Source organism: Myodes glareolus, chromosome X (genome assembly GCF_982192425.1).
Source record: "Myodes glareolus chromosome X, mMyoGla1.1, whole genome shotgun sequence".
In the NCBI taxonomy this organism is placed as follows: Eukaryota; Metazoa; Chordata; class Mammalia; order Rodentia; family Cricetidae; genus Myodes; species Myodes glareolus.
This window is the reverse complement of record NC_142053.1, coordinates 11,756,857-11,777,664: the sequence shown is the minus strand read 5'-3', so window position 1 is coordinate 11,777,664 and position 20,808 is coordinate 11,756,857. Positions and strand designations below refer to the sequence as shown.

General features: G+C 36.0%; 1 protein-coding gene across 3 annotated transcripts; it reads right to left on the bottom strand.

Annotated features, from left to right (window-relative positions):
* Nucleotides 1-4,164: 4,164 nt before the first annotated feature.
* Nucleotides 4,165-16,512, bottom strand: Slitrk4 (SLIT and NTRK like family member 4). Of its 3 annotated transcripts, XM_087902587.1 has the most exons (3): nucleotides 15,947-16,105; nucleotides 13,138-13,220; nucleotides 4,165-12,268 (listed from the first exon to the last, which is right to left on the bottom strand). In XM_087902587.1, exon 3 carries the CDS (start codon nucleotides 12,216-12,218, stop codon nucleotides 9,705-9,707), a length of 2,514 nt encoding a protein of 837 aa, XP_087758713.1. In that variant the 5' UTR covers nucleotides 12,219-12,268; nucleotides 13,138-13,220; nucleotides 15,947-16,105; the 3' UTR covers nucleotides 4,165-9,704. The 3 variants fall into 3 exon arrangements, with proteins under 3 accessions (XP_087758713.1, XP_087758714.1, XP_087758712.1); XM_087902588.1 differs by lacking the exons at nucleotides 13,138-13,220; nucleotides 15,947-16,105 and adding an exon at nucleotides 16,446-16,512; XM_087902586.1 differs by lacking the exon at nucleotides 13,138-13,220.
* Between the last annotated feature and the right edge of the window lie 4,296 nt (nucleotides 16,513-20,808).

Genomic DNA, 20,808 nt, shown 5'->3' with positions numbered 1-20,808 from the left:
TAGCTTGACATGTGATAATGATAAAGGAATCTAAGAAAGGCCTGGTCTGTCATATGCCTGAAATATTATCATCTGTTTGATTAGTGCACTCTTTTTTCCTACCTCTTGACATTGTCTTTTAAAATGATTGTAAATCTGGCATCTGGCTGTGAATTAGGAAAATACACTAATATAGAAAAAACACTTTTAAACATTAAAAGTTTTAGTATGAATGACAGTACATGAATGCTGTCATCAAGAAGGTGTTGAGTGAGGTGTTGTGGGACTTCCAGTGCAGGGTGAAGTCTTAGTAACATTAGGGCAACATGATATTGAGAGAAAAAAGGTACAGGGTCAATACGTCCTGCCCTCATCAACATTTAAACATGTTAGTGCTTGAATTGAGAGAAGTATTTTTATTTCTCTCTATTTTTCTTAAGTTCAATGCAAAATTAATTAGGCAAAGGTTATTTATTTATTTAACACTGTGACTAATAGAAGTGAAACAGGAGTTCAAGGCATAAGTCTGTAAATTTTGAATGAGTTACCAGTACCTGAAAGAATAGATTTTGTAATTAAAGAAGCCCAGGGACTATGGTATAGTTACCTTTGATGAGTTTCTCACTAATAGTATTGAACTAAAACAAAATCATAATTGCATTAACAGCCATCACACAATGCTCCCCAAATTTTAAAAAAAAACATAGAAAGACTGAAGAATCAAAATCCTTAAAATATGAAGATATATTTTTCCTCTTCTTTTAAAGATAACTTTCTATTTCAGTAAATTAAATTGTAATGAATATTAATGAGTACATCTTTTTATAGTGAAGATAATTTTCACTTGTTTCTAGTATTTTCTGTTGATCTACAACCTAAACTACAACAACTATAATTCACTGGAATAAATTACAATTGCATCAAATTAACTGTAAATTTTAAAAAATGACCCAAATAAATTATCAAAGAGGATACAATGATACCAAACTTTGTGCTTCATTTATTACCTCAAAAGTACAGCTAAAAATTGAATTTTTGGATTGAAATAATAAATACAAGCACATCCCTGATACTGGTACTATAATGCCATCTTCAGTGCAGTGGATGGAGAAAGCTATTTTTCCTTTGTAAAATGTTCCACTCAAAATAAAAGGATTGGTGATTAAAAGAGTTATTGAATTTTATAGCTAATAAACATAATGCTTAATATAAAAATAGCATTTTCTGATTATTGATTGACATTGATCAGTGCATAGAAGGTATTGTTTACTAATAAACTAAAATAGATCCAGTTTTTGATTGCCCAGGATAATTTTGCTTAATAATTTTGACTTGAATTGTACTGGTGTGTACTCCAGAAACTTTTGACAGATACGTCTTCCAAGATCATTTAGTGCAAACCTATATGGAAATGATTGCTTTTACATAGCTTTCATTTTTCTTTTCTGGACCATTCTCACCTTGGACACTGAGGATAAAGAAGTCCAGGTCCTATAGCTAGTATTTTCTAGTTGCAGGCTGCTGCGGAACCCTATGAAAATTACAGTTGTGCCTCAACGGATTTTCTTGTTTAGCCTTACCCATAGATTCTCACAGGTTCTCTGGAATTTCAAAATAAAACAAAACAGTACAATAAAAATATTATCCTGTGTATCAAGAGATCCTAGACCAGGGTGGCAATGATAGATCATGTGACCTTGTGTAAGCCATGCTCCTGCTCAATCCTTTTTTGAAGAGATAGGGATCAAATCATCTTCTTTTGATGATCCTTAACAGGGAAGATGTCTATTCACAAATATTTACTTGGTCTACCCTTATTGTGATGAAGAGTATGCTGTTTCAAAGACTTTAGTGTAGTCTTAGCCAGGTATAGCAAGATTCTTGTGAAAGGCCAACCTTTTTAGATATATATTTCTATTCAGATGACAATCTGAATTCATATACGCATTTGGGATTAAATAATCAAGCCTGTGATCACACAGTTGGATTTGTGGCATGGTATAGGCATCTGGAATAGAAAATAGAGATTGAAAATGTTGCCTACAGGCTAAGCATTACTTCTTTATAATACACATAATTGATTCTATGGAAAAAATTGACAAATTCAAAGGGAGATTGGTGGACCTAGATATAATTTTTAATTAAATGCTTCCCTTTGATTCTCTTAATACCTTCTTTTCTTAAGTATGCACTGACTGACTTCTTAATTTTGATCGTTTTATTCAGTTTCCAATACACATTTCTATGCAACTGCTTACTTACTGAAAATAAGGATTCGTGAATTTCCATGGTAAGAATTGATGCAGCAGCATTTCAGTAGTTGTACCAAATCTAACCAAAAAAAGAATATTTTTTGAAGTACTGTGTGTAAGGAGAAAATAATAGCCATGTTTGTGGCAACCATGTGACAACCTTACCAACAGGTCAGCAATAGTGTACTTTTGTAATTAAAGTAGGGGGTTTCAGAGTGCAAAGTGATTGTTCAGATTCTGTCTTAACCAAAAACATCTTGCAAAAGTTGAATTTTCTGCTGCTAACTCTGTCTTCTTATAATTATTTTTTTGTTTCAGCAAGATTTAATGCACTGAATTTTCTGTATTTCTAGAACTTATAAGAGGAAACTGGTAATGCAAAGTGTGAGGATTCTTTCTTATAAATAAGTGTGCTTCCAGAGTGAAGAGTAGTTTCTACTTTGAAGAATAGTATTGAATAAAATAACAAGCAGTTCCTGTGTGAAGGAGGATAACTGATGAACAAAAAGAAAGATTCAGTGTGGAATATACACAAAACTCTTGGGTCTCATAATCTTATGCTGCCAAATTGATGCTTAGCCCCAGAATCTTATAGCTACATATATATTACCACTAGAAAAAAAAACTCCCTAAGCTAGTAGGTGCCATAGATAGTGATGGCTGTTCATAACAGCAGAAGAGAATAATTTTCAGCAGGGAGGACTTGGCAAAGATGGCATATCCTGCTATGGAGCAAAGGGATCCATGGCAGATACATGATTTCCTGGGGATCCATGCAGGAAATGGTTTCTGAAATAGGCACTTGATATTTTCTACTGAAGTAAATTTTCTGAAAACAAATCAGAAAATCTTGCAACATTTTATTGTGCCATTGGAACTTAAACATTTATAACAAACTATTTGAGTGCCTAAAATAGTCTTAGGTATAATATGTATGCTTTATCTATTTCTATTAAACAAAAGTATTGCTTACAATTATTTAATAGAAATACCAAATCAGAAGGCTTTAACATCAATCCATAAAATTTGTCAACAACAGCAAAAAATGTATCATCCAAGGGATATGTTTTATTTTACTATTTTACCTGAAAAAGGATAATTAGGATTGCTGTTTTGGAACTGCTTGGATTTTATACTAATTTAAAAGAAATAAATCACAGTTAAAGTAAACAAAATGAGTTTAACATTTGGTATATTTTTACCAGGAAGACTTTTCAGCAATTAGGTTTTGAGATCTGATATCTGTTTTTGTGAATACTCCTTTGACCTTATTGTCCTATCTGATCTCTAGTCTCCAGTTTCAACCAAATTGTCCTTCTTTTAACATAGATTTGCATGTTCTAGTAATTTTTAATCACAAATCTCACCAAAGAATTCCCTGTTTTTTTATAGATTATTCTATATACATAGTATCCACATGCTTCTCTGAGCTTGTTTATACATCTTGTAGCAAGCTTGATTTGCATCATGGCTGATGTTCTGTGAATAGCACGTGATATTCATTTAATAAGCATACAAATTATGAGCCAAATGAGAAATTGAATCAACGAGGAAAATCAAAAATCAAATCACTTGACAATTGTGTGAATGAAAACCAAGGTGATAAGCTCAGTCCAATTACTACTATATACTATACAATGGTTATGTTTCAATTTAAAGTGAAAACAACGTTATCAATGAAGATGAAATAATTATGTAATCTGTAAAATTTAAAAAAGTCAGGAACATTTCAATATTTAACAACTAATATTTGTGTATCATTCAGTGTGTGTATTATTTTTTGTGTGCATGTGCATATGTACAGATATAACTTTCATAATTATATAAAATAATAGGGTAACCATACCAAGTAAATAGCAAATTAACTGCATTTCTCTTTGTACATGAGCTTGGCAAAAATCAGACTAATAAAAACACTGAATGGCTACACATATGACCTATAAGAAAAGACTTTTATTCATGAAAACAGCATTAAAGTTACTCCATACCAACTCCAGAATTTAACATAATAATTCAGTTCACATAAAACAATGATGTAAATATACATTGAAATTTCTTTGTAAGGAGGACAATGCTTAATGCAATTCTTAAATGTTTCAATAATTAATATCAACTGCACAAAATGGTTTCCTTGGATGTTTACCAACAGCATTTGATACAATTTATTTGTGAGTTCCCAACTGAGAGAAATACATTGTTCAGGTACTCTAAAAGACTTCCTTGCCTCTCTATAGCCAATTTAAAAGTAAAGACAGGTATTTATTCATTACATACTCCCATTAGCTCTCTAAGAACTTCATTCATAAATTTCAAAGCAATTTTCCATTATATCATAATATTAGAATGGCTAGAATTTGTGATTATGTGCAAGCAATGTCTACGAAAGCAAACTATAGTGGAATATTTACTTGTAATCTCTTGGTTCTGGGTTCTTTTGTAATTCTAATTTGTAATTACCAAGCAATGTGGAACTCAGATCTTTTATATTCCCAGTGTCATATATTCTGGACCCAAAGTATTCAATTGCCTCAGATCTTCAATGTATTTCCCCTGTGTAAATATAAGAACAACAAAATAAAAAAGATTTGCAAAATTATAGAATATCATAGTATTTCATATAAAAGATAGTAGAGCCAATTTCTTTAATTTTCCCTTCTCCAATGATATTTTATAAATCATTAGAAACTAAATAGAATAAAGAAAATAATACAATAAATTAAATTAAAATTTACACTACATGTAGTTTTTGTAAAAAAACAAATAAGTTATTTAGGTTCATTTAATCTCCGATTTGGTTTCAATTTAAAAAAAAAACAGAACCCCTAGAAATCTGCAATTGATAGATAACAATTGTCAGTATAACTTGAAAGTATTCCTAGTAAGGGACACTGCCAACAGTTCAGTTCAGTTAATCTGACCCGTAACTAATTGAATGAAAACTGAACATGAGTATGGCTCTTGACTTGATGTCACTTGTCTACATACTGGAGTGGTTGAGAACCTTGTGCTTCCTATCTATATTGTGCCAATTTCCAGCATAGTTTATGTATAGTTATAAAGCCACAGAAATCTCATTTTATACTTCTGTGCACTCTTTTTTTTCAATTAGCTTAAGAATACATGATTTAAAATCACCTTATGGCATATGCAGTCTTTCGATATTTTTTCTGCTCTCAATTTAACAATAATGCAATTAGTTCATTTTTTTCAACCACAGAAAATATAACAAGTAATTGACTGATATTTTTGGTTACCTTAAAAGAAGCTAAGTTAAAAATAGTCATTAAGTGTGTAAGCAACTTGAAATTATTCAAGTTTGCTATGGAATCTGAAGTTTCTGTGAAAATATTTGAGTTCAGATTGTATACAAATATTTGCCTGTTTGAAGTTATGTTGGACTCTAAATGTTGAGAATACAAAAGGATCAGAGTATGTTGATTTTGATATTGTTTGACAATTGTTCTCTATGGGACTGCCACTACAAAGGAATACAGATTGAAACTACATTTATAAAGAAAATAATCTTTTAACAGAGGCTTAAAAATTAAGTTGAGTGTAAACAGTATTATAAAGATATATATATATATATATATATATATATATATATATATATATACCCTTAAATTTGAGTTATATAATCAGTTTGGTGACTGTTTTATTTATTTTTTCTGAAAAACAATGAAAAAATAAATATACTTAACAAACAGTGGATTCAGAAATAAATTTGTACCAAACAGTTTTCTTAACGGTTCCAGAAAAATGACATTTAATAAATTCTAATACTTTGGTGTAATTCAAAGCAAATAAAATTCATTAGAACTGTTCTTTGCTGTGATTTACATTAGATTTTTATAGCATTACCTGTTTTTTATTAATCTAAAATAGAAATAATTGAACCAGGGTAAAAACAATATAATACATATTCTATTTTATTTCAAAATAGTAACTATTAATACATTCTTAATATATTTTCTTCCTAACTCTTTGGATGCAATGATGAGAAAAAATTAAGAAAAAATGAAAGATGAAAGAAAATATCACTGTGCTCATTTCGTAAACTATCCATGTAAGTCATGCAAATGATATTATAGATAAATATTATTACCATACGTTTCTAGATTGATTTTGATATTTCTGAAATACCTGTGGCATTACTCATGAGGCCATGTATGTTCTTTAATATTTTTGTTTCTTTATGGCATACAAAACTAAATGTTTATGAAAAGCAACAAATGGTAATAGTCAGTAATAATTTTTCAATTAACATATTTGTTGATAAAGTTATTTAGAATGGAAAACTAAGTATAGGATATAAATTGCCTCATATATATTAAATCACTGTACTTTAATAGCTGCTTTCTCATAAAATTACACAAAGATTTACTTTTAAAGAATTGAATCATTTTATTGATTTCATAAAAAAATAATTTAAAACTTGATTTATATTACACGGACACAATATATTATCTCACCCCTTCACTGATTTCATAAGATCTAGTTTTCTCTGCAACTGTTCTAACACAGTTCATACACAAGAATACAATGCCAAGAAGACCATCATGTGTTATATCACATTAGAGATGATCACTTCTTGGCTTTTTAAGATTTGAATCAAAGTCTACTAAAAAAATGTTTTACCATGTACATATCATATCTCAAAGAGTTAAACTAACATCAATAATATAGCTGAAGCCAAAAAACACAGATACAGTATTTAAACTGCTCTTGTACTCAACTAAGAATTTATTTGTAACTACAGTACCATAAATAATACAAGAACTAATGATAGACAGGTGCAAAATAGCATACACTGTATAATGTAGGCACAATGACTTTAGTTAAGGAAAGCATATTAGCCTTAACCAAGACTTCATTAATTTCCATTTACAAGTAGAACCTCCAAATAAGCACATACAGTTAAATTACTCTTTTTTCTTAAAAGTTTTTGAACATTTATAGCTTTCAGCAGTAGAGTGTGAAATAGCTGATATACTACAGCAAGTTTTGAGATGGTGGTAGGTACTCTTGCCGCTGACAATTCTGCAGAAACCTTGAAACATCGTCCAAGCATCATCACACTGAATAAAAAGGCATGATCCCAACAATCTATTAGTCCCAGATTATGCATAGAGCTTACTGGTTCCTTCTATCAGTGTCCATTTAAAATTTCTGAATTCACACTTTATTGACAGGATAAACAAAAACACTTTGTTGGAAGCCTTCGTATCTTTATCTTGTCAGTGTGCATTAGGAGCCCTTTAATCCATGGATGCATGCATGCATGGTAATGGCATATTAAATGTCCTTATGAAACTGCAGATGAAAATTAGCATTTGAATGCACTTCTTTTCTTTCAAGATCAGAAAGCAATTATTTGTTTGGATGTACTTATATTTATAGAAAGTTTCACAGATTGTCATGAAACTGAAAATTACACATTAAAGTTTTAAGAGCACCAGCACATACATAGGGAGATTTTACTTTCTATCTAAAAAAACTCCAAATTATCTATATATATGAATATACACCCAAACACACATGCGTGCACTCTCATACACACACACACACACACACACACACACACACACTCACACACACACACTTGTAATAATGTCAGATTTTCTTTAAAAAAATTTGAACCAACAAATAAAATCTTGAAATTAGTATTTAATAAAGGGATTGTTGTTACAACTTTAACTGCAATATCCTTTTAGAAGCTACACCAAAATATCTGCCACTTGAAATTCATAAAGAATACCTGTTTGCTTTCTTGGCTACCTTACTGATTAATACAATAATTAATCACACCACAACACACACACACATACACACACACACACACAAAACTGGACAAAAAGAAAAAGGCAATGAGTTTCTGAATATTGATTTTCTAATCAGAGATATTAAATATATTCAGATATCAACAAATTATCAAACACTTCATTCATTTGATCAATTTTGATCTAGAACTTAACAGCACACACAAACACAGGGGCATATCAGCTGTAGTTAGTTGTAGATCATGAATTCATCTGAGTCCAGTGAAAGCATTTTACACTGTGGCTTTGATAGCCAAGATTTGCTGTGATGTTTACAGTTCTACTAGATTATCTGATAGTAGTCAGAATGATGAAAGAACAGGATATTGATGCATACAAGATATATTAACCTTAGTCATTATTTTGTTAAATATTGTAATTAAAACTATTTGAATTAAGCTCATAGAATCCTGAAAAGCAAGACAATTGATGGCAAATAACAGCCCCAGACACATTACTATAAAACTAAGGAGCCTATTTTAAAATGCACAGTTGATAACAAATCTGAAGATAATACGTTAAATTCACAAGAATAGCACAGATTTTTTTTAATTTTTATGGGTATTTTTCATATTTTTTTCTACTTTTAAATTACACCTGATCAGAGAGTCCAGAATATTTCTGTACACATTAGCTTCAGCTTCATTTCAATGTTTTTTTCTTATCTCAATTTATACTTACTGATAAATTTGTTGTGATCAGGAATATAAGTCGGACATATTAAATACATATTAAGGAGTACATGTTTTCCTATTTAGTATATAAAGTACTTCATAAATATGAATTATGTTACAAAAATAGCTTTGGGTGCGCTCACATGGTAAGCACTTTGCTAATTTGGGACAACCTTTAAGGATTGTGGGTATTTGACATAACTGAGAACAAACTCTAGTTTAATTTGAGCCATGTTTAATTCTGATAAACATTACATTTTTCTGTAGATCACCACAAATGCTATGCAACTCACACTGATTTTTTTCTCCTTTAGGATTTTATGTATAGACAGGTAATATTTAAAGTGTTCAAATTTATTTTATAGTTATGTAATGCATGATATATTTTAAACAAGTATTTGCACAATTTAACATTATAAATCCAGCAGTTTCAAGATGCAGGCCATATATTTTACCAATTTACAAATACTATCAAATGTTCTCTCTTTGCATGCTTGTTTTGTACACTTTTCAGGTAATCTTTACACAGAGTTGTTACAATGCCACAAATCAAGAAGGGTTATTCCAGTTTCACCAACTTAATCTACGTGCAAGATGAAGGACCCAGCTGAGGTACAAACACTGGTACCAGTTTTCTTGAGTTTGCTTTACAAAGCACAAAGAGACGAAGGTTTTGTATCAGAGTACAAAACTGATTTGCCTCTTAAGGTTAAATTCTGTATATTATGTTTATAAAGCATCCCTTTGGCAATAGAGTTTGCAGTATCCCCACAGGACTCCACAGTATAGGTTTTATGTAGTAAAATCTATTAAGGAAATTCTCTTCTACTTGACACATCTTTACGGCTACAGTTAATCAGATACCCTTGGAAACACCTGCCTCTATGCCTAATGATAATATAGTATTTGGAAATTAGAAGTCAACAAAAGGCACTTTCATCATTAAATAATGTCCTCTGTATGAAGTCAGATTACATGGCCTATATCTTATTCAAAGCTGTTTGCTCCTCAAGGACCTGTAGGTAGTCAGGGGAACTCTGAAGTTTTGCCTTCAGTTCAAAATACTCACTCTTCCTTTGTTCCACAACAATTTTGCTGTGGTTACCACCTATCAGTGACTTCTTGTTTTTTTTATCTTGTTGTTTTTCTGGGTAGCGAATCTCAAAGCCACTGACACCAATGCTGTTATACTCCTTTTTGCTTTCAAGAAAATTCTGAATAAACACATTGGAATCTCTGCTTGGGAATAGTTCATCCAGTTCATCAATTGTGCTCAGTCTCTTCCTGGTATCTACATGCAGTAAATCTTTGTCTTTGTCAGCAGCATTTCTCATCATGACCTTCTGTCCCGGAGGATCTGAAAACATGAACCCAGTTTCAGACTCTTTCAGGCCACAGGTGTGACTCTTGCTCATCTGTTCTATGGTTTGTGGAATGAACGCTTCTGTGCTCTGTCCATCTTTTTTATTGGTTTTGTGGTCATGCTTCCTTAGTTGCAGTTGCATGGAGCCACACTCAGGATTCCCCAGACCTTCGTGCTTTACTGTGGGTTTCTTGTTGCGTCTCAGCACAAAAACAAGAAGGCAAAATGCAACAAAGACAGTTAAAATGAGAACCACCAATATACTTAAGATTAAAATAGACAGAGGCACTGGACCCCCTGGAGGACTTCGAATGGGACCCAATGGAGTGGTGAATGTAATTGCAGGTGGAGGGCTTGTAAATGGTGAAGATGGCTTGTTTAAGAGTTTAGGACATAAGATTTCATTTTTGAGGGACTTCAGTTCAATGTTGGCAAACTGAACAGGAGTCTCACATTTCAGTTCTTTCACAACAATCCCGTCATTTAGCTTCTCTAGCCACAGCTTTAATGCTACCAAGTCACAAGTGCAGTCCCAAGGGTTTCCCTCCAAATCAATCTGGGTAAGAGACTGCAACTGATCAAGGACTCCACTGACAGGTAAGTACATGAATTTATTGTTCCTCAGGTTCAGTCTAGCAAGGGGTGCTCCAGAGAAAATGTAAACTGGCAGGCTTTTTAAGAGATTGTTGTTCAGGTACAGTAGCTGCAAATTGGGCATGGAGTCAAAAGTGCCTGCTAAGATTTCCTTAATCAAATTGTATTCCAAATACAGATACTGCAGGTTGTGAAGGCCTGAAAATATTTCAGGGTACAGCCTTTCGATCTGGTTGCCATTGAGATAAAGCCTGCGCAGATTGGTAAGATTGTGGAACACTTCACCTTTGATCACTGCGATTTGATTGCTGCCTAAATGGAGCAAATCCAGACCTTCAAACTCAGTGAAGTCTGAAATGTCTACATCTTTGATGTTATTGCCATTGACATGCAACTTCTTGGCATTTAAAGGTTTTGGTATCAGTTCAGACATGGACTGTATATTTTTCTCCTGGCAATTCACACTCAGTCCTAAATCAGAAGGATGTGTTTTGCAAAAGCAAGGTGCCGGACAAGGTGTAAGAGGAGGCACTCTTGTTTGATATGACACAATTTGACTGAGATTTCGGTTGGAGAGGGCTTTGCCTGCCACTATTCCAGAGATTTTGGAAGGATTTGTTGTTTTGGGTGGTTTGGTTACTAATCTGTGCAAGGTTGTTTGAGTAGTGTGACCATTTGGAGTAGTGAAGCCGTTTTCCAGTTGAGATGGGGGCAGAATGCGAACGTCAAAATCACTCCCTGTGCCCATGGGGCATAATTCTTGCTTGTTGGTTTCCTTTAAAAGCCTTCCATACAAGTCACTGGGAGTTTCACAGATAGCTTCTCCTATGTAAATGTTATATGGCATATTCTCCAACCAAGCCTTTAGAGGCAACAAATCACAGCTACAGTTCCAAGGGTTATCTTCCAGCTGCAATTCAACAATCCGACCAATGTGTTCCAGAACTCCAATATAGGGGAGTTTCTGGATTCTGTTTCCTCGTATATCCAGATGGGTTAAAGATGCGAATCGAAAAATATTATCAGGAAGGAACGAAATCAGATTGTCATTAAGAATGAGAACTTTCAGTTTGTGCAGCTTATTGAAGGCTCCTCGTTCAATATACTTGATTAAATTGTAGTCAGCCTGGAGATACTCCAAGTTCTCTATGCCAAGGAAAGTGTCAGCTCGGAGAATCTTTAATTCATTGTTGTTCAAGTGCAACTGCTTTAATGCACTGAGCCCAAGAAAGGCTCCTCCCTCAATGTTCTGCAGCTTATTATTTCCCAAATGCAGAGAAACTGCATGTGAAAAATTCACGAATGTATTTGGATAGAGAATATTTAAAAAATTGTTTTGGAAATTGAGGTGATAAAAATTAGACCAAGGTGGTTTCAGCTGGTTTGGCCTGTAGACTGAAACCTTCTCACAGTTGACATAGAGTACATTCTCTACTGACACGCAGGAACACACATTGCAAATTTCCACTGATATGTCAGAATCAGCATTTGTTGAAGAAATCAGGGCTGACACAATCAGAAAGAGCCAAAGAAACATCTTCTTGCAATCAGCAAACAAATTTATGCTTCTGAATAAAGAGAAATAATCTAAAAAAATAAAAAGAAAAGTTTTTCAATGATCATTCTTTGAAAAAATATATTTGTGTTTAAATTATCTCATTGTGAATACATGGCTATAATCTCTAGCATTGTACTTTTTAAGGAAGCCAGATTTGTACTCCACTGAACAATACTTTATATCTGTAATTTGTACATGTGTAGAATATACAACAAATGGTAAGAAAAGAGATTTTAAATTATACTAACATATTAATAAATTCAATTTTTTGAATTAACTTGAACCACCAAAATTTGCCCTTCAGCACTAACCTATAGCTTGCAATTTGCAACTAAAATGAATATACGTAGAGCATCATTTATTTCATGTCCTCTACACCACCAACATACCACAATTGGTTTAAATGTATTCTCTAGGCTACTGCTAGAAACTGAAACTAGTTAGAGACCATAATTGATCTCAGATTTCAGCGAAGGATGGCAGTGGGAGGACTGGGTTCCTTTAAAGAAGACAGTTAAAAGAGCTACATGGAATGTGCCTTGGAAAGAAATTTGCCTGCGTTTTGGTACTTAGGTAAGCACATTGCCATGAATCAGTTAGCTCCTGCAATATGCTCTCAAAAACACAGGTGACCCTATGAGGTTCTAGAAAACTGGCAGATTAATAAACAGCATCTTCTTTTCTGTCTGTCATTTCCAAAATAGAGTTAAAATGCTTTTTGTTTTGGAGTCCCTGGAAGCAGAAAAGGGACCTGCTTATTCTTGCACTGCTCAGCTGATTTCGAGGCAGCATTTCCACCCACAAAAAAAGGCTTTTTTGCCTGTCTGGTCCTTTCCTGTTCTTCACTTGTCAGTTTGAACCCAGTCCCTACAGACCCCTTTGTTTAAACACATATCACCTTCACTTTGGTCACAGCCTGTCACTGCTGAGGAAGAGGAGTCCACATGTCACAGTCCTTGGGCACAGTCCTTGGGCACAGTCCTTGACAGAAGCAGATATATTCAATTCTAAATATTTCAGTTCCAAAACACCCTCTCTAAAAGATAACTCCATGTCCCTGCCTGTAAACAAATGAAGAATTACTTCTTGGAAGAGTTTAATGGCTCAAAAATTAACCCTTTGAAGCCAACCCCTTAAAAACCTGCACACACACACACACACACACACAGAGAGAGAGAGAGAGAGAGAGAGAGAGAGAGAGAGAGAGAGAGAGAGAGAGAAAAGAAAGGGAGGGAGAGAAGGGAGAGTTTCTGCCTCATGGAAAGGAAATTAATGGAACACATATGGGACACAAACAGTATCCATTTTACAATTTTACTAATGCAATTTTAGGCTTGTGTATATTTCCAGTAGTGAATGGGAAGAAGCTGGCTGCAATTGTCATATGACCACCACCAAATATTAATTAAGTAAATAAATTCCATAGCTAAACAATGAGAAAATGGGACAAAGAAAAATGTGTCACACAGAAATTCTTTTTTTCTTCTTCTCCTTTTCCTCACAAGGAATCAGCTAGTGGTAAAAATCAAATGTGACTCAAGGTAGACAATCATTAGCCAAGATTCAGGAAGGCTTTCATTTTAAGAATCTAGCCAGCATCACTGAGACACTATTTGTTTGCCATATAGGTGGGCATTTCCTTTATTCACTGTTATAGCATGACTGTCGTTGCAAAATAAGTCATAATTTTTAAGCATGACATCACCCAAAACAACTTCAATTGTAAAATCAAAATTTCACTTGGTCCTTTTTGCCTTGTGTTGATGTAGCTTTCAACAGCTATTTTAGTTCAGTTGAGTCATTTCTTGTTCCCAACCACCCCCACCCAAAAACAAAGAAACCAAAATGCAACCAAAGTAAAAACAAACAAAACACAGAAAAGAAAACGAAACAAAATAAAATCCGAATAACCAGAATTCAGTACAAAAGCATAACAGATGTGAAAAATATATGAAGCTGTCCTCTTATTAGTAATTTCTACTTTAAGAAGCAAAGGGAGTGGGGGAGGCACAAGGACTAGCTAGGAAGTTCCCAAATGAAATTCCAGTGAAACAGAATAAGCCAAAAGCAGCTGGATCAAACAAGCAAGGCAGAGTCAGCCCACCAAGGAGAGCCCAACAGGCAGTGATAGGGCAATAGATATTGAGAGCTGGAGAACTGTGGAAAGCGAGGATAGAATAAAAGAAGCCAGGAAGAGTAACCATAAGGAAAAGAGATACCACTAATATATTCTAAAAATCGTGACAAACAGCAAAAATGCACACCAAAAATAAAAACCATACAAACTATGGTTTGGGAATCCCAAACCACCTCTCAGGCTTCCAAGAGGGTCGGATTTGCATTTCAGTATTTCCATCTCTTGGTGACGCCTAGCAAGACCTTCAGCTCCCTAGGATGCCCAGGACTGCACAAACCATGCCCTATCATAAACCCATCATCCACCAGAGTGCCGCTCCTAGCGCTCCATGCTCAAGCGGAGAAAGCGAGCCTGCAGAGTGCAAACCACTGCCAAGGGGGTCAGCAAGTCGACGTGGCACCATAGCAGAAGACATGAGAAACCTTAGCTACCCACTCCCTGGGAACCGAGGTGGGGGTAGGGTGGGGGAGAACAGTGGAGAGCCCGGCCGTTGTCGCCCCCATTGAGAGCTAGCTCGAGCTGGAGGCAAAGGATGGAGGGGCCACTGGCGCGTACCGCAATGTTTTGCCGCATCCTGGTGCCCAGAGTAGGCGCGCAGCCCCCTCCTGGGTACCCGACCTGAGCAGCAGCGTCGCAGGCTGGATGGCACGGGCGGGGGCGGGGTACTGTGCTCGATGTCGTGGGGGCCTTCAGTCCTGCTGTGCACACATTTCTCCGCGTGCTCCCATCCCACAAGGGTAGCTGCTGGAGTTTTCTTTGGCCTTTCTAGATCTGGACGTGCAGTTGGTGTGTAAGAAGAAGAGATGACTAGTTCAGGGCAGGAGGAGTATAGGACTGGGGCATCAAAGACCCATTTGACACAGCCAGAGTGACTCCATAGTTCTTTTCCCTCGAGCTGTGGCCAGGGCATTGCCCCCTACCCCCACCTGCCAGGCCAGCTATAGGATCCTGTTCACCCACTCAGGCAGAAATCAGCTCAACATTTAGAAACCTAGCAAAGTGTCGCTGTCCGGCTTTGCTGGGTTCTCAGAGTTACCCACAGGCTCTTCCACGCATATTGCCTATCTTGCTGAGAGCCAGCAGTCTCCGAGCAGTCCGCCGGCCACCGCCTGAAAAACCACATTCAAGTCCCCGCACAGTGCCTGAGAGTAGGGCACTGAGCACAAAGCCTAGCCCAGCAACAGCCCCGGCAGCTCACAGTGCCACAGACCAGGACACTTTTCCTGCTGCCCAGGCTCCTCCAGGGGCAGGGATGTTAAGGACACCAGGATTCTTTCAGTCATCTAGAACAAGAGATCAAGCCATGGGTAGGCAAGTGGGAGGTGTGTGTGTGTGTGTGTGTGTGTGTGTGTGTGTGTGTGTGTGTGTGTTTGTATTGGGGGTGGGGGGTTGTTAATGTGTCCACTTTGTCTACTCAACGGACCCCCCAAACCAACACGACTCCAACTAAAAATAATAAGATACCTGCTTCCCTCTGAGCGCGCGCACATGCACTATGCCAAGCCCAGCCTGGAAGAGGCTGCACGCCTTTCCTTGGAGCTCTCGCAGTCCGGGCGAGAAATTTACTCACCTCTGGAGCCCCAAGTCCTGTAGAGGGCCCACCGCGTTCCGACTCACTCCTCAGTTTCCGCGGCGGTCTCTAAGATATTTGGGATCCAGCTTCTTGGCGCCCGCTTGCCAGTCCAAACCACCGAACAGCCTTTAACAGGCAAGCAAGCGGGCAGCGGCGCGCGCGCGCACCCGGCCAGACACCGCGCGCGCACCCAGACCCTCGCACACGGGCTGCACCTTTACATACACGCGCCGAATCCCCGCCCCCGCCCCCGCCCCCTGGCTCTCACGCCGCCCTCCCTCCGGACACCCGAACCACTTCGATCCCGGCTCATTCCTGAACCCCTTGACCCTCCAACAGAAACCCACACTTAAGTCCTTTTCTACGCACACACTGGGAAAGACAAAACGCTTTCTTTCCGGCATCCACCTCGTCTTTTGCCTAAAACATACCCTAGGAGGAGCGACCCTGATCCCCAGGCAATGGAACCCTAGTTTCCTAACGCGGTTGCACTAACCTCCATCACCCTACCACGAATGCACACTCGAGTCCGTTCTCTTCCTCCGGCACACTAACAAGGAAAGGAACGAGCGCGCGCACGCGCTCGCGAACACACACACACACACACAGAGAGAGAGAGAGAGAGAGAGAGAGAGAGAGAGAGAGAGAGAGAGAGAGAGAGAGAGAGAGAGAGAGAGAGAAACATACACGAGGTGTTCCGCTGAGAGAGCAAACAAGAATCCAGGATGGAAAAGAAATTTTGGAAAGCCTGGGCTGAGGAGGTGGAGTGGGGGCTGGGGCAGGAGACGGACATTAGAGTCTTCAAATCTAAGGTGGAATTGAATAATTCCAGAGTAGAGGGATGAGTCAACAACAATGACATTGAAAAGCACCAGTCGTACTTTGGTTTTATATCGTGGCTATGGTACCTTTGACTAATTGTCACCAGACAGAACAGGGGCTTTGGGAATACTTCAGTAGCCAGCGATCCTGGATGGAGGCTTCTTGGGACTAATTTCCTGGATCCAGTGGTGTTCGCACTCCCCCTACCTGTCTGTGCGTGAGGGGCCTGAAGCTTTAAGGTAAAAGTGTGAGACTTTAGCCCAAAGTAAGCTTATTTAGCAAGGTTAGCAGATGACTTAATAATTCTATGTATTTTAAAACTCCACAGGCCTTCAGCTAAAAGGCGTTAAGCAGGAATTAAGGAACTCAAGGCAGGGGACAAGGGATTAAGGGTAGAGGAGAGAGAGCTGTGGGACAGGGAGAAATGCTGGGTGGGTTTGAAACTAAAAGGGGAGGGAAAAAAAGAAGTAGAAAAAAAAAACGAGAAAAAAAAAAGACGCTTTGGCTACTGAGCATGCCCAGTTTTGAGCTCAAGCACTATAACAGAGGCATTGTGTGCATTGCACTTCTCCAGGCTTTGGAGGTGACCAGGAGACTTTGGTTGGGGGTGGCGGAGGCAAGGGTGGATGGGAGTCTTTTGGGAGCTGGTGAAGGATATATTGTTTAGGCTAAACAGAGGGAACTGCTAAGAGTGAAGAAGCAGGGAAACACTAGGGAGATAGAAGAGGGAAAATGATTAAGAAGAGTCACTTTTTTAGTACCCCGCTTGCCTATATCAATGAGACTTTAGCATTTGACTGTCAAAATCTAAAGGTTGCAGATCTAACCCCTAGATAGTCTAAATCTCTTGTTCCTAAAGATTAATGTTTGGACAAGAAAGTAAGAATGTCCTGAGGAAGAGCTAATTTTCAAACCAGTTTCTTGCAGATTGACTACTTAGTTAAAAAAGCAAAAGGACCCAGGGGAGAAGGAAGATATGAGTTATGTTATCTGCACACCTTTCAAATATCTGATTTCTAAACAAGAAACTTTGATTTTCCTTCTTTTCCCTAATTGCTATTTTGTAGGTGTTTGACTAAGAAAAGAAAAAGTCTCTCTTTACTTTCTATGTGAAAAATGACTTTAGGTAAGTAGGTCCAATTTATAAATGAGATACTTTCCCCTAGATTTTCGAACACCCCATCCTTTGCCATAATTCCATAACAACTTTCAGACCAATTTCTTTGAGATCTGTGCTCTGCTCATTTCACTCACTCAAATATCAGTGACTCATGTCACAATCCAGCATAGCCAGTATCCAGAAATGCTTTTGATTAAAAATGATAAATTCATTAAGCTGAAACTAGCAACAGTTTTGAAATCAGAGTTGTTGGATACCTGAATTCCTACACTTAAACATTTTTTAGTAATTGGTTGATGTCTAAGGCCCCAAATCTTGGAAAACAAGCAAGCAAACAAGTGGTGGGCAAAGGATTCATGATGCTACTTTCAATAATATCTTACCTAATGCATTATCTATATAGCTTTCTGTTTCTGTTTTCTTTATTCATTTTTGTCATTCCATGAAGCAGCCTTCAACTTATATTCATGCAAATGCAAATGTTAGTTGAACACATTATGTTTAACAGAGATGCATATGCAGTATTTACATATTTTAAATAGATATATGCATGTAGACTTATTTCTTCATAAAACTTCATAAAGAATTCTTCCTCTTACCACACTCTCCATTGCCTTGATTTTTTAGCATCTTTTCTTTTGCAAACAACCTAGAGGCAGAAATTGGGTGGGTAACAAAGGTAAAATTTGTCATATCTATTGTGAAACCCACTATGAAGTAGTGTTGCTTAAAGAAATACTAAAGAATCAGTCCACAGCAACTTGTGTACTGGTGTGTCTTCTCTCACTGATGTGAAATCTGTTTTCTACATAGGTAACAAGTGCAATATGTTGAAAACTTCCTCCACTGTTGTTTATTTGAGCAAAACAGATCCTACTAATTAAGAGTACAAATTTTCATTATATATAATCATGCAATTTAGAACTGGCAATGGCTAACAAAAAAAAGTTGGCATTTTATTTTAAATACAAAGAATTCAGGAAGTTACCATGCACTTTATCAGGGTAGGTGAATTGTTTGTCCTTTTCTATAAATGTTAAAAAGATTCAATAGAATTAACACTTTTGGACAGAAAATATAATGTGAGTTTCAAGTACTGAGGTATCTCAAAAGGCCAAAGTTGGACAGTAAATACCAGATTATTTAAATGCCCAAATTTATTCAACTTTTAAAAGTATTCTCAGGCTTAGTTATATTTAACTGCAATAACAATGGAAAGTTTTGTTTTATGCAACTATGGAGAGAGAAGTTTGAAAACAAAAATATCTAGAACACTGATAAACTGCAATTAATATTACTACTTAGGTTGTATTGGTGATAGATATTCAGTTCACTAAAATAAAGCTTTAAAATGACATATTTTTCTACTTAAAATGTTAAACATAACAATAAAATATAAGTAACAGCTATATTCTTTTTGTTTCTTTTTCTTGAGAAGTAATTTAAAATTGAGACTTGGATTCCTGCAGTTGCATTTCCACTTCCTAGATGTTTTGGATCGTACCCAGGTAAAACAACAGCAAACTCAAAGAAATTTTAGGTTTACAGAAGGAAATATATATATAAAAGAGAAGTTCTAAATAAACTTTAGTACTATTGATGGTAATTTAAAAAAATAGAGTTGATACCCTTAATGAAGTACAGGATTTCAAACATGCACTGTTTTTTAAGCTACCTCCCTTATTTCTCCAAATGTTGTATTGAATATAATCTTGTCTTTATAAGAGTACTTCCCATAATATGATGATTTTCACATATGTTATGTATCTCTCACTCAGGACAAACAATTTCAATAGAAATTTAAATGAGATCTTGAATATCTTGATTTCCAAACAAAGTTTCAGTTGTTAAAAAACAGCAGGCCTATATGAATTTAATGCCAAATCATGGCCTTAAACACTATCATTTCACTTTTATAGGACTCCTCATATATTCTGCCTTCACATTTTTACAATCTAGGTAGGTACAACAAAACATTAAAGTTAATATGAAATATTTATTATACATAATCTGGTATTTTAGCAATTAAGAAATTGGCAATTCTTGTTTCTCTAACTGGAACAGGAGAAAAACATTCATAACTAGTTAATAATCTGGGAAGGGATCTTTTCATGATGCAATGAGTTTACAAAATTGCTGGTTCATAAAACTGAACAAGATCTTTCATAAATTTTAGAATTTCTCAAAATATTTAATTACTTTTAAATTAATTTTTATTTACTAAGGTAAAGGGGATGTGGCATGTAGCAAACTTCTTTGAAAATTGAATCTACTTATTATTACACTTTAAAAATCTTATACTGATTGTTTATTTGTGCAAATGTAATTTAGGAGGTGAAAGAAAGCTTTTGGATCATAATTTAATGATATAATGGTAGCTATTACTTAGTGAATGCCTTTCTTTAGCCATTATTTAGTTAAAGTTAGAGTGATTATTGTGTTTCTTTTAAAACATCCATCAGGGAAGCTAAATTTCCTGAGGATCACAAAGTAAACTAGTGACAGGATTTGATTCTGTCTTAGAGTCTTTCCTACTACTCCAAAAGTCCTTTTCTTTAGAGGGATTTTGACATCATTAAGCTTGAAAATAGAATAGATTTAAATGCATGATAGATATTTCCAAAGGTAAATACTCAATACATAATTGTTTTTAAGTATTAAAATATCAATATTTAGCACAAGAAAAAATCAATGAAGTGTATGAAAATCAGTTTGTATCAATTATGTATTTACCCTTTGCCAATAGTGTGCTTGTGCTATGAATGTGGTCTGCTGGTTCTCAAGTCAAGGTGATCTTGCTTACAATGATGTCTCAGCTGTCCATTGTTAGGGACAATTTTTTTTGCTACTGCCAAGAGAAATTATGTAAAGGAGTAGTGTTCATCCCATGGTTTATTCCAGGCTAAAAACAAAAGCC